The 15,986-nt window shown below is 33.7% G+C and overlaps 1 protein-coding gene across 1 annotated transcript in view; it reads left to right on the top strand.

Annotated features, from left to right (window-relative positions):
* The window catches only part of LOC106120993 (uncharacterized), a 4,230-nt gene extending 3,306 nt beyond the window's left edge, over positions 1–924 (top strand). The window contains exons 3-5 of the mRNA XM_013316464.1: positions 17–112; positions 455–610; positions 856–924. Of these exons, the coding sequence (XP_013171918.1) occupies positions 17–112; positions 455–610; positions 856–924 (321 nt within the window). The remainder of the gene's footprint in view (positions 1–16; positions 113–454; positions 611–855) is intronic.
* The last annotated feature ends 15,062 nt before the right edge of the window (positions 925–15,986 follow it).

Raw genomic sequence — 15,986 nt, forward strand, 5'->3', positions numbered from 1 at the left:
AGTTGATATGTTGCAGGACGCGAATACAATTTCTAAATACGGACCTTTAACTATTCTAATCTTCGGACAACTAATATTAATATCTGTTATATTTGAAATCGTACAAACCGAGGTAAAATTTATTTGAATAAGAAATAAAATATAAACAAATCAACCTAAGTATTAATCAATTGCACAAATTATATCAGTGTGCGAGTGTTAATTTCCCCCTTTTTAAAATGTCAATTAAATGAATCATTACAATGTTTCGTACTTAATATTTACTACTAACTACTTTTAGACATTATTAGTTATCCTTTGGCGCGAATAGCGCATTTTCGTTGCCAAATCAAATCAGATTGATTAGCGAGGGGACATAAGCGTTGACATTTTAATAAGACTAGTGTTGCGCCGATACACCAGCCTATTATATTTATATTTTCTTCCTAACACTACTAATGTGATAATTAATCAGAGCGAGAAATTAAGAGATGAATTGTACTACGTGTCATGGGAGCGCATGGATGTAAGGAATCGTCGTACTCTTTGCATCTTCCTGCAAAGACTGCAGGAACCAATTAGCATCACTAGTATGGGGATGGTATCAGTGGGTGTGCAGACCATGGCTAAGGTAATAAATTATATTTGGAACGCTTTATTCTTTGGTATAATTTAAACATGTAATACTGGCAACATCGCATATAAAGAGGACCAATCGAAATCCTTCATTTCTTTTTCTAGTCCCGCATCCTGCCAGTCTCATTGTCTCTTTATACACGGCAATGTTCAGACGTCCACTCTAATATTTATATACTATTACTTGGGTAATTTTTGTTACTTTAAAGAGAAAAGAATTAAAAAAAGTTTACATTTCAGATCCTGAAGACAACATTTTCATATTTTACATTTTTGATGTCGATGAAGGACAATGAACCCGGTGCTTAGTTGCCATGGCAACACAACTATAAACCAATAGCAATATTGTTAAAAAAATCAAACCACAAATAGAGATGATAATGTATACGACCACATTTATAAATTTATTTTGAAAAGCACATAGTTATATTTTTAGATTCATAAAATAGAATAAACAAAAAAAAATACTAGTTGTAGAGTATGCATAAGTGTAGTGTTTGTCTCGAGCGTACGCCATAAGTACATGCCGAAGAGAAGGGGCGTCAGTCGATGTCAGACCTTTGGACCGGCAACACGTGTCGGTACGTGAACGAACCAAATATAACGCAACGAATGCTACACTAGTCATAATTATATATTTAAATTTATGCTATAAAGAAATTAAATATAATATGAAAACAAAAAATGTAACACAGTTTTTTTTTTTTAAAGATAGAATCTGCATTTTTATTTCCAAAGAGTAAACATTCAATAAATGAGGTTAACCATCCTATTAAATTATAAATGTCTATTACTTATTAATCTACTAATGCACTTATTAATAATTCCAACTGGCCTACATTAATCTGTGGCTTTCAATACTCTGTGCAAGTATCATTTCGATCACATTTATGTTACGAGTGCAATATTAACTAAGTAACAGTATTAAATAAAATACAGTATAACTTGAAAAAATATATTTAGACGCTGTTTAGTTGAACATGTTTTAACCCTTTGAACGCCGGTGATTGATTTTATAGACAACGTATGTTCGTTGCAACGATGTTAACCTTTTTGTTGGAATTATTTAAATTTACATTCTATACAAAAATTAATCTATGACTGTTCTATTGTTTATGGTCTAGGGTAAAAACACCCAACCCCCTGAAATTTTTATCATTCTCACTTCTGACTTTGCCCTCAGCAGTGCTAGGGATCGGACATATAGCTCCATAGTGTATATTAAATAAATATAATTTTTAGTATAATAAAATGCGCTAAAGGTAATTAAAACAGTTCTCGTTCATTGCGTTGCGCTGCGGGAATATTTATTTCGCTTTTAATAACGCCGTTTGTTACGAACCGAGAAATGTTTACTTATAAAAAGCAGTTAATAATATGAAACAATAAATTGTCTTTGATTCTATAAAAGATAATACAATTTTAGAACTATTTTGTCTTTTTTCCGAATAGACCGAAAAAAAGTCTATTTCTTATTAATGTTACTTGAATAGTCAATACCTACAGATTACAGAGCCAATAGCGTAATGGTTAAGGGTATGGATTAACGATCACGAGGTCGGAGGTTCGAATCCCACAATTCGGATATTGTTGTAAACCATATCCTAGCATTGTATAGACATTAGTTGGAATTATTAATAAATTTACAAAAATCTGCTAATTTTTTTTTTAAACCGAATCATAAACGCGAGAACTCACAATAAAATGAAAACCGAAGTGTAATTAAAACAGTTGTTGATTTGAGTGCATTTTCAATGAGGCAAAATTTTTTCAATTTTTTTACATCAAAAACAAGCGGCACGGCGACGCGGCGTGTCATTTGTCGTCACAGCGGTTACAGGGTTATGTCCAATTAGTCGCATCGATGCGTTCGCCATGACAGACCAAATTTTCAACATGCCTCGCGCTAATGAATTCAAAGGGGCTCAAATTGCTGTCGACTGCGTAACAGTCTGCGAGGAATTAAAAAAAAAACTTTATTAGTAGCCAATGTGTTCTTCTAGACCAGTGGTTCTCAAACTTATTCTGTCTACTGCCCGCTTTGAGAATGAATATTTTTTAGCGCCCCCATATTAGAGTTTAAGCAATCTTTTTATTCATATTAGTTGTTGAGAGTCGAAAGCTCATGCAGTCTTTGTCTAAGAGGCCTCCTAGCTAAATAAAATTACAAATCACCCTCCAGGCCTCTACACAACGCCCCCATTTTCTTTCTGGGTCTCTTACCTGCAGCGCCCACAAGGGGGCGTTATCGCCCACTTTGGGAAAGACTGTTCCAGACTATGTTCTATATCTATGCCAAATCTCATCGAGATCAATGCAACCATTTTGGAGATACCTTCTAATAAATATCCATCCATCTCTAATTTAATTTACTAAATAATAAAACTCGAGGCTTGTGCTAGGATTTACTTTTTTTTATCTATTCCACTTTGTTCTGGCCTCGAATCTTTGTCTAAGACTTGAAAGTTGCCCATCTTTCAGACATCTCTCCACTTTGTTTTGGGTCGCATATCAATATGAATTGACATATAAGTACAGGATACTCTAAAACTTGTTGACGAATACCAGAGTATTAAATAACTCTTCTTGTGACTTTACGGATTGGTTAATTTGTTACAACAATGGGTACAACAAGGGGTAGGAGCGTAATTTCACGGTGCGCGCTCGACCCCTATTAGTCGCCACATTTAAACCGACTCCAGAAGACCTCAGCGAAAATCTTAATTGAATTTAATATTTCTTATGTTACAGTGTCATAGTTCAAGTTCTATTTCACGTTTTGTTTAGTTGAATATTTAAAAAAAAACACAAAGGATAAGTGGCTCATGAAATGCAGTTTACGATATCAATGAAAATCCAAAATATTGGTAACATTATTTTTAAATTTGAGTTTTATCCTTTTACAAATTTCTAATTATATTTTTAAAACTATTAATAAGTATTTCAAACTTTTAAAAGTAGACTTAAAATTAGGAGTGTATAATATCTTTTGATAATTACAAGTCAAAGGTAGTTCATTCACCTTTCCTACTAGTTCATAAGGTCGCTTTAATTAATTTGCCCCGCTGAAGCCTTTATAATTGCCCCCGCCCTTAAAATTGCCCCGCCCGTTAATACTGGCGTAACGTGTGCGTTGAGAAAGCTTGCTTTTCTCCTTTGTTCTACATTAAAATTACATAATGAGGAAGCTGTGATATGTTTAGTAATTATTTTATAAATTATTTATTGTGTTAATTTATCTTTTCAAATGGCTAAAAAGACAAAAGATCGAGTTACTTATCACAAATAACAGATGATTGTTATTCGGATTTCCAAATTTCAGTTTTTGTAACTGTGTCATAACATCTATGTAAAAAGTTGTTAGTTCTTTTCTTTTGAAAGTGTATGAGAGGGATAACAATATGTTTTAATACGAGTACATATACAGTGGAATCCCACAATATATGCACATACTAAAATTTATCTTAATTTCGATGTTTCATAATATTTAAAAGTTCGTTCATCAGATGAACGAAATTCTTAGTAGATTTGCTCACATCAAGCAATTACAAAGGCTGTGCTCAGTATTTTTTCAGAGTTAACAATAATGCAACGATTCTCGCATCAGGAAGCACAATTTCACGGTGCACTGCTTACCAATATTTCTCGTCGGAGAATACGTTTGCCAATTTAAAGAATAAATTACTCGTTATAAATCTTACTATCTTATCTAACTAAACTAACTATATAAATGCGAATGTTTTGATGGATGGATTGTTAGAAGGTATCTCCAGAATGGACCAATGGATATCGATTAAAATTGGCATAGAAACATAGTCTAGAACAGTCTTTCCCAAAGTGGGCGATAACGCGATAACGGTAAGAAACTCAGAAAGAAAATGGGGGCGTTGTGTAGAGGCCTAGGGGGTTTAGAATTGTCCGTTAATATACATATATAGGTCACAATAATTAATAGAATTTAATTTGAAGTTATAGTGGTTTTTTAATATGTGAAAATAAGGGGGCGCTAAAAAAAATTATATTCTCAAAGTGGGCAGTAGACAAAATAAGTTTGGGAACCACTGGTCTAGAAGAACACAGGCTACTTATTAAGTGTTTTTTGCGGGTGAAAGCTAGTTTGACTTAAACAGAAATCATGCAGACGTTTAATGATAAATTAATCATACCGTAGAAGTTTTAGTGATACATAATTAAAGGTTAAACATATTATTTTATAACCACGTTGATGTCTATAATATCAATCACCAGCTGTCAAAAGGTTAAAAAATGCCTTACTGTTGTTTTAGAATACAGTAATTATTTAATTTTAAGCTTAGTATAAAATAAACGTATAATTTAAATGTTCGTTTTAAAACACTTCGGAATTTTATTTTATTAAAAATGAATTCCGTCGCACATTTTAAATTAACAGCAACATTATATTGGAAATAATTTTCTTCGCAGTTGAATTTAATTAAGTCACCAACTATACGTGACCTTAATTTCTTTTAATTAAATAGAACATTTCAAATGTGTTTTTGTGCAGAACTTTCGCAAGGAAAATTTTTATTTAAATATTAGCAGTCGCCCGCGACTCTGTCCGCGCGGGATTAAAAATAAATGTTGGCCGATTCTCAGACCTACTCAGTATTCACACAAAATTTCATGAGAATCGATCAAGCCGTTTCGGAAGAGTATGGGAACGAGAATTTTATATATAAGATTCAAATCGAAATAATTCACTTTTAAAATCATTTACTTATTAGATATTGAAATTAATTTGAATATAATATTAAAAATAGTTCAATTTACTTTTAATTAAGTTTTATCTAAAACAAAATTCCCGCACAATTTAATTAGTGGGCGTTATTAAAGCCGAAGGATATTTTCTCGCAGCTGAACGAAATAAAGTACGAACAGTTTATGCGCAGACTTAAATTAACTTAATTAAATAAAGAAAACTTTAAAAACATAACCTTATATAATTAACTATAAACTGTAGAGGATTAATAATAAAATCTTTTATTCAGACACATGGTACATACGAAACTAAAAAATACAAATTTAAATTCAGGCACAACAATAAAATATAAAATAAAACACAACATTCTTCAGGACACATGTAGACGTGTCCACATGGCCAGCACTGGACAGTCCAATCCTACTCTATCAACAATGAGTTGCAGGTAGCTTGGCGCTGTCCCGCACTCGCCGCATCAGGGATGCTCTCTTCCTGATCAATGCTGCGAAGCCGTAGTGTCCTACAATGGGATTTCTATACATACATCCATACATAAATATACATATTACTCATTCGGGGGGCTAGACAAAGTGCATTCATACAGAAACGATACCATAACGAACTTAAAAAATGTATAGAATTGACAATTTTTGGTAAATCACGTGATTGTCGCGTGTTCTATACATTTAATAAATTCGTTATGGGATCGCTTCGAAGCGAATGCATCCCCGCTGTCTTAAAAAGTTGTCATAGTAATATGTCTACGGCAGTGATTTCTATTAATGGATAGGCTATTGCTTACAAATGACAGCTTTTGATTCGTTCTGATTTGACCGCGCCTGTTGATGTCACGTGACATTTAATCCTATTTATATTATCCTTTTATCCATTACCATCAGCGACAAAATGGCGAATATCAAATAGGCACAAAATACTACGGCTTATAGCCAGTCCACATATAGAGGTCAATGGTGCACGGTAAGTCGCTGATTTTACTCCTTTGTTATGAAATTTTACAAAATAAATATAAAATATTATAAACATAAAGCAGCATATTTTTTATAAGCATCATTTATTACTGTGTAACTGTATGGGGCGTGGTACCGAAAACCAAATTAATTGAATTGGAACGGGCACACAGAGCAGTACTGAAGGTAGTCATGCGTCTTCCGTACCGATATCCTACCACTGCAGTGTATGAGGAGTCTAGAGTGCTTTCTGTACGGAAGCTCTTCATACTCCAATCCCTTCTAAGGTATCATCGGACCACTACCACATTGTTACTCCAGTCATCTAAAAGAATGATTCGCTGCCCTATTCCTCTTGCTAAAACTAGCTTTGCGCAAAGACATTACAACTTTCTTGCGCCTTGGATTTACAACCAAATACTTGTGCAGAGTGGTACCAACCTATTAGCATTTAATAACTTTAGATTTAAGAAATATATAACACAATGGCTTTTGGCACTTGACTACGATTGTACTGAGAAACTTTTAAAAATAACATGACAATAAACATGACAGAATAAATACATAACATAGACAATATAAATAATAATTCGGAGAAAAGTAGTAAAAACCACAAACAAAACAATACATACCTAAGACACAAGCGCACATGCACAAACACACACTATCGCACACTATATATCTAGTATTTATATTTGTATCTAAATAATAATAATCTATATCTAATTACATATATGTTAAGTATCTATTATATATAAACTTTAGGGAATAGATAAGAGAAGGTGCTGTCTCCTGAAACACAGTATTTACAGGTTCAGGAGACAGAGCCCACAAATTTTTTGTGAAAATGTTTTTTTTTGGTCAATAAAGGATTTTTTTTTTTATAAAGACTAGATTATTCTTATAAGATGTCATAAGAACTATAATAATATTCGCATTTCTGATACTTAAAAGTAAAGGTTACTGAAGGACGTAATATAATCTTACTTATAAAATAAAAGAATTTAATCTTGAGCTTCGTCATTAGGGGAGTTGTAATAAATAGCTCTGATATTACAAGTTATATTCAGGTGGGACTTATAACGACATTGTATCAGGTTACTATGATGAGGGCCCTTGAGTCGATGTGACGTTGCGTTACCATGGTGATAGTGTTGCGGCACAACATTATTTGTTTTATCGATAAACCTAAACTATCGATAAATATAACTTTTATTTATGTGCAACAAGCCATTTTTATTACTAATAGTAAAACTTGATTACTCTAATATTAGAGAGTAGACAACAATTTCGAGTATTACCTCGCCGAAGTTAGAACAAAATATGCTTAACTGATTCCCAGCCTTCGATAACCAGAAAATCGGCACCTGAAAAGAAGACTATTTATGACCACAAGTCGCCGTTATTCATACATGTCCTACTTAAGGATGCAGCAAATATACATTTTATAGATTTTAATGTTCCTGTAAATCTTTCGTAAAAACTGAAATATATAAGATGACAGGTTTTAGAATCCTCTAGATGTCTTCTTTTATCGATATTGTCGATAAAGAATTATCCAACACTATAAAAATCACTTGAAGCGTCTACCGAACCACGAGCACTCTCTAAGCACGTGATATATAAAGTTTTGATATATAAAGATTTAAAAAAATATATGTTGTAGGTTGCATTTGCACTTATTTTAACTTGAGGAGGCTCTCCATAGATTGTTTGAAATTCATATTTTTACTTTCCCATATATTAATTAATTGTTACAATTTTTGGGTAAAAGTATCAGTTCTAAATGTTAGATATATCACATTTTAAAACGGATCATTAAATGTGTTTCCATCGCCTAAAACATATGTTCAAAACATGGAGTTTTTTCGAGAGGAATTACAGTTGAAAATATGTTTCGCGTGAATGAAAACGCGTGGTAATAATATACGCTTAAACTTGTTCAACATTTAATCACACAATGGGATTTTGTTGTCTCGTTATACCTGACAGTTTTATCCACTAAAGCCTTTGACTATAGAGAAAAGGACTAGGCAAAAAGTCAAAACTTGTCAAAACAAATTATGCTATTTTACGAAGGTGGTAAGATAAATACGACAAACATGGGCATATCATGTGTTTTTGACAACTTTACTAAAATTACGTAAGCACTAAATTAAAACTGAAACATCCGATTGAACGCATTGACTCAAAAATTCACATAATTTTTAAAAACTGGCATTTAATCGTGCTAGAGCTTACTGTTAGTTTTTATAAAACAGTGGGAAATGTGTGCACTAGACAGGTCTTGTCTCTTAATAGTCAAAGACTTCACCTGACCGCACCTGTTCTGTAAACCTCTTCAACTCTTTAGAAACACGATACCAATTTAAACTTTCAACAGTTCGCAAACTACAAGAAGAAGGGCTCTAAAATAACTTCGATCTAACATAAAGGAGCTTGTTGTAAAAACTTGATATCTGCTTTGAATATTTTCCTCCACATTTCTCTTCTAACACTTTCTTATAAAAAAGGATGAGAAGGGGAAGCAGATTAAAATTAATCCTCCGCCATGCGCACACTTCAAAACTCGGAATCCACGCCTCTCTTCTGTGTGGTCGTAGTAACTATGTCTGTGTGGTGAACGGTCAAGCTGGCCCATTAGTGTAACGTGTTGTTGCGGGCTCAACCGCTGTAACTCTTGCGTTTAATATTTAGAAAAAAACTAAGATTTTATAAACCACTAGCTATCGTTCGCGACTCCGTCCGCGCTGTATTAAAAAAAACCCTGATAATTAGCCTATGTGTTCTTTGTGACTATGTTCTACATACATGCCAAATTTCATCAAGTACCGTTGAACCGATATGGAGATACATCTAAACATTCTCATCTATCTATATGTATAAAAGAAAGTCGTGTTAGTTACACTAATTATAACTCAAGAACGACTTTACCGATATGGCTGAAAATTGGTGAGGAGGTAGCTTCGAGCCAGGAGACGGGCATAGGATACTATTTACTCATTATTTTATTATATTTTTTTTATTTATGCCTTGAAGAGCTGCTTTTTATTATACTAACATTATAAATGCGAATGTTAAGATGGATGTGATGTGGATGGATGGATGGGTGTTTGAAGATATCTATAGAACGGCTGAACGGATCTCGATTAAATTTGGCATACGTATAGAACATAGTCTGAAAGAACACATATGCTACACTAATTAAATTTTTTATATATCCAAACGGACCGAGTCATGGGTGACAGCTAGTTTATAATATTAATAAGATTATCTAGAAGATAAATCTATAAATAATATTATCATTAAACATCTAATAAATACAAACACTAATAGGCTTAAAATCAGTTGATAAAAAAACAAACTTATTATGCTTTAAGAAGGTAATAATCGTATATTCCTTTTACAATATCGTGGTAGTTCACAAATAGTTGTGATGTAACTGAAACTAATGTACCAACTTTTCTACTTTACCGACCGCATAACTGAGAAAACTTTATCAACTTTCACCTAAAATCCCAAGAGGCCATAATGTTTATGTACGATGGATAAAATATAAAGGAATCGTTGTATATGGACTACTAGGGAAGATTACTCATCCAATGTCTTATATATAAAATTCTCGTGACACAATGTTAGTTACCATACGCCTCCGAATCGGCTTGACCGATTTTTATGCTATTTTATATTCATATTCAGTAAGTCTGTGAATCGGTTTTTTCATATTATTTTTTTCGTAAATCTATAGTGCCTTTCCTTATAATTTGATCGAATCGGTTACTATCTATTTTTAGTACCGCGCAGACGGAGTCGCGGGCGACAGGTAGTTTACTCTAAAAATGTCTTTAAGAACCTAAAAGATTGAAAATAAGTCAATCTCTTTTTAAATGTGTTTTACATATAGTTGATAAAGTCATTGACCTATTTGCTATTTTTTTTATATCATAAGGTGGCAAACGAGCGAGAGGACACCTGAAATCGCTGAAATAGCGAAGTGACCGTTGCCCATAGACATACGCAATTGCATATGCGTTGCCTACCTTTAATGGACGGAGGAGAGGATGCACAGAAAGAAAATATTTTCCCTTTCCATGCATCCTCATCCGGAAAGTCCACTTTCACTTCCCATCCTTGCCTTATAAGAAAAAGGGTGGGAAGGGAAATAGGACTAAATTATGCCTCCGGGACGCACACTCATCAGACGAAACGCGGAATTGCTTCGACTTCACTCCTGTCTTCTGTGTGGTCGTGGTATTTCACCCGGCGAGCTGATTATTTATTTTCCTTTAATTTTTTAAATTTAATTGTAATAAAATTTTATGTGATCCATTGTTTCCTCGGCTTCTACAATAAAGCTTTATATAAAACGTAGTAAAAAATCGAATAACTTCGTAACGTAAGCAAGTCAATGTGAAACGTATTTTACATTAAACGATATTCAAGATACAAGATTTCGGGCGAAATCTAAATTTCATGTGACGAAGCCGAGATTACGGGCAACACTTTTATAAAATCTGCCTTGAGTTATGAATACATGAATAAATTTCCGAATCCCCCTTTGTTTTCTTTATATTATAATAAAAATATTGTTATACAGTCAAAGCGTATGCTTATATTTAATGTATCCTGAACGCTTTCTGATTTAAAACGTTTCGATTGTAATAAGGAAGAAATGTAACGAAAATAACTTATATTACGGCAATTTTATTACTTTTTGCTGTACCTTTATTTTTTCATTTATTTTCAATTTAATAAATCGACATCGATAAGAATGTCGGTGGCTCAGGGGCTTCAGCACTTGACTTGAAATCAGCAGATCCTGGGTTGGAATCCCGTCATGTACCTCCACCATGATTTTAATTTATATATGTACGTTTATACGACGTTCTTACGGTGAAGAAAAACATCGTGATGCAACCTGCACATATATTATAAATTCAAAGATATGTGTGAAGTCAACCAAACGGCCTGAGCCACCGTGGCTGACTATGGCCTAGTCACCCCTAACATAGGGTATGCTCCGAGCCCCTCAGAGACGTATAGAGAACTGATGATGAAATCGCCACTCCAATAACTCGCTTTCTAAAGAATATTGCAAAAAAGCATATCACATTTTTTTAACAGAATGATTTAGGCAGTTGCCTTGCGCAGTATAGACGAAGAGAGCTAAGAATTAGTGTGTATGAATTCTTTTTTTTTTATATATCATAAGGTGGCAAACGAGCGAGCGGCCACCTGACATAGCTGGATAGCGAAGAGACCGTTGCCCATAGACATACGCAATTGCATATGCGTTGCCTACCTTAAATCGACGGAGGCGAGGATGCACAGAAAGAAACTGTTTTCCCATTCCATGCATCCTCTCATCCGGAAAGTCCACTTCCACTTCCCATTCTTTCCTTATGAGTAAAAGGGTGGGAAGGGAAAGAGGACTAAATTAGGCCTCCGGGATGCACACTCATCAGACGAAACGCGGAATTGCTTCCACTTTACGCCTGTCTTCTATGTGGTCGTGGTATTTCACCGGGCGAGCCAGGCCGATTCGTGCGAAGATGTTAAAGCGGGCTCTATCACTGTTAAATGTGTATTCAAATTAATGTGCGCATAAATACATGGGTATGAATAAAGAGATAGGCCATATTGTTAGTAGACAACATTTAGGTTCGAAGCAAAACACGTAACGTTTTAATCCTTACAACGTGACTATGCAAGTGTTGTTGAAACTAACACAATTGCACCGACATAATACCGAAATACATTGAGCTATTATGCAACATGTTCTTATACATACTCTATTTTTAAGCTATTTAATAATTTATTTCTGCGACTGTTAAAAATATTAATATTTATAAACTGCTGGCTCTACTTCATCCGCGAGGAATTAAAAAAACTTAATTGGAAGCCTATGTGTTCTTCCAAACTATGTTCTATATGTAAATTATTCAAACTTTCGTGAGACATTATACTAAACTGATATATAAACACGGCTAAACACTCACGTATATACGTCCGGTGGCGGCACCGACTAGTTTCGAGCCCATCGGGGGCCTTTCATCAGGATGAGTGGTACTGGTACTGGTAGAGTGAGCGACGGGCCGCATCTGCGAAATAATACCAGTACTTAGCCGTGTTTATATATCAGTTCTATATGTATGCGAAATTTCATCGAGATCCATGTAGCCGTTCTGGAGATACCTCCTAAAATACATCCAAACATTCGCATTTATAATATTAGTAAGATAGTTTAAAAAGTAATTTATGAATTTCGTTTTGCAAAACAATGTTTTGTAGTAAGAATGGAGTATAATTTCAATTGAAACAAAAAATAATTAAATAGCTTCGTTTCATCTTCTTCTCCGTCGTTACAGTCTTTTCACACTGGTCGTGGTCATCAAGTAGTGACCCGCTTTTTACCAGGCGCCACCACTCCTCCAGCTTCGTTTTATATTATAAAAATACGAAATTATCCAAAATATTTTACTTTAATATCCTTATAAATCTAGGCAATTTCCATAATTGTTATAAATCTCAGACGAAGGACCTTGAATTTGCGCAATTGGAATAATTAAAGAAAGTTCAATTAGTTAAAAAGGAAAATAAATCTTTCAATTAAAGTTATCCTTAAGATTAACTTGGAGACACGGCTCTTTTATGTAATGAAAAAAGCAATTACGCCTACAGCCCTCAGGGGTAGACAGCAATTACAATTTAATTCATTAAACGTGGATATTAAATAAATTAGTTTTAGTTTTTAGCCGATCTCAATTATCGATCTTTAATTAGAGATAGAATTTAAAGCCAAAATATTTTAAATTACTTTGTATGATAGTATAATACATAAATAGATAGCTTAAGTTTTTGATTGTTATTTCATTTTATGATCGTTTAAAAAATTACAAGCATCTTTTATTTTTATTTTTTTAAACAAAGAAGCAATTGTTTTTTCTACATGTGTTTTGGAAGTTAAACCCCACTATAAGAGTATCCTAAATATCGTTTTTTTTCTGTATAAATTTTCGTAAATAAACAATGGAGGTTTTAACGTGGGGTTGATGTTGAAAATTGAATTTTACACAACTCGGTTAGCGGTCGAGTGAAACCGCCGAGGTTGAAGTTAGAAAAGTTCACGCGCAAAATGAAGCCCTCGTTGAACGCCTGTTCATTCATTATTTTGTTCTGTACAGTCGAAATGAAAAGTGATTTGTTACAATTTATATGTGAAGGTTATATTTAATATTATTATGTTAATAATGTCTCGTATTACCGCGTCATATTACGTCACATTTAAGACAAATCTTTGTCTTGCTTACACTTCAGAATACATCATTGGCTCTTTGGAAAGGTTTTATTTTTAAATTAATTTATATTTCAAAACGGACAAGTAGCCATTTGGGTATAGCTAAAATAGAAAACTTTCATTTGAAACAAACTAAACAATGGATAGGGCAGAAGTTCAACAAAGATTTTTTTCCTCTCTCAAATCTATCTCGCCTTTCCATCCTATGCATAAACGGTTGTATCTTTTGATTGCGTTGGTTTAGAAGCTTTATTTTTTCACAGCACTTAACGACTGCAGACCTGAACTTTTGATATAAATTCCAGCTTGATACCTTCACGCGTTTTTGAGAAAAAGGGTCTTGACAAACAGACGGACGGACAACAAAGTGATCTTATAAAGGTTCCGTTTTTTTCCTTTCGAGATACGGAATCCTAAAAATGATTTTATTGTTATTATTACACAATTTACGATATTCAATGACTTGGTTCCTTAACTAGAAAAACTGTATTTAAGGAACAGGACTTCCCTTACGTGAAATTCATTGTGTAAAACGATAGATTTAATTATGTTATAAATAAATAATTAAACAGTTCTATTTCCCTTTTCCGTGTCTGACTTTTTAGACTGTGAAAACATAAATAAAATAACTTTAACTAATACGCACTTTATTACTTTTACATCATTGTTTTTAAACATAAATATAGAATATCTAAGCATGAAATCCATTACTTTGATTACTTTCTATGGCCTTGACCTTAGGCAATAATATGAGTGACAAACGACATCGTTTTGCGGCACAATCGAATATGGAATGGCACTCTGGAAAATGTCGTATTCCATCTTTATCGGCAATTTTGTCGATACCAAAGCTAAATTATGTCCCATCTAGTTTTTATACTTTCCATGTTACATTTGGACCAATGCCAATTGTATGAAACAATCGTGTTATAAAAAAAAGTCTCTTGGTCAAAATACAAAATTAGGAATGTTCATCTCAGATCAGCAGACAAATACGTTTATTTTAGGTATTCCCAATATTATCTTTAATTTATTTTTATATTATAAACAAGCTATCGCCCGCGACTTCATCCGTACGGAATAAAAAAAATTATCAATGACCTATGTGTTCTTCCAAACTATGTTCTATGCGAAAATTCTGGAGGTACCTTCTAATAAACATCCATCCATCCATTAATATGTACATCTAATGATTCCTATTTATAATTTAGGTAAATTGAAGATTTTTTAATCGAAATAATTATTAAATTACTTTCGTGAGACATTATACTAAACTGAAACATCGGCAGTGCTGACGACGATATCGTGGACATAGTCAGTACGTTTTGTGCACCCGGAAACTTGAACAACACCACCGACGCTTTGGTATCAACATCGTCGACGACGCCGGCGCACACCGCGCCCCCCAGCCCCTCAAGACGCGCCTTAAGAGCGCAGGCGCGCATTGAGCGACGGGCCGCGTCCGCGAAATACCAGTACCACTCATCCTGATGAAGAGACCCCGATGGGCTCTAAACTAGTCGTTGCCGCCACCGGACGAATATACGTGAGTGTTTAGCCGTGTTTATATATCAGTTTTGAAATAATTATTATGGTTGTTTTTTGATTTGTTATTTGATTGCTAAGTTCATCACACTATAGACAATGCGGACAGCATCATACAAGCAATGATTATAATTTATTTAGATTTAATTGTTAAGAAATAAAATTAAAAAGTTATAGAAATGAAAACAACAAACCATAACAAAGAATGTAGCTAGCAGCTATTAGGTTTTATTGAGAACGAGTTCTGAAAGCAAAATTAATTCCGCTCTTTGCTTCACAAAGTCTTTAGTTTAAATAAAATATTCAAATGGCCACTAATTGAAAACATCTCGAGTTACAATTAAATTATATTTATTTTTAAGCAACATTTTAAGGCAAAAGCAAACTTTGAATAGCGTTTTAATTTTAAATGATTTGCTTAGGAAATAATTTTTGAATTATACAAAATTTAGACGTATTCAAATTCTTTTAGGTTATATTTGAAAAGAGTTGGAATCCGCAAAATATAGTAGGAAATATATATCTCTATCTTATGAGCTTATGACATTTGTGAGGAATAAGAAATGCGGTAATTTTTGACTACTAAGTAGCAAATATTTTAATGTACAAATATTGTTCTTATTCCCGTATATTCTCATATAACTCACGTATATTCGTCCACACAAAAAAAGAATGAGCGACGGGCCGCGACCGCGAAATAATACCAGTCCCACTCACTTTGATGAAGGGCCCCCGATGGGCTCGAAATTAGTCGGTGCCGCCACTGGACGAATATACGTGAGTGTTTAGCCATTTTTATATAAGTTTAAATATTGTTGGTTTGGCTACAAAGGTACAGGAA

The sequence above is a fragment of the Papilio xuthus genome, unplaced genomic scaffold, assembly GCF_000836235.2.
Source record: "Papilio xuthus unplaced genomic scaffold, Pxut_1.1 DF826945.1, whole genome shotgun sequence".
Lineage (NCBI taxonomy): Eukaryota > Metazoa > Arthropoda > Insecta > Lepidoptera > Papilionidae > Papilio > Papilio xuthus.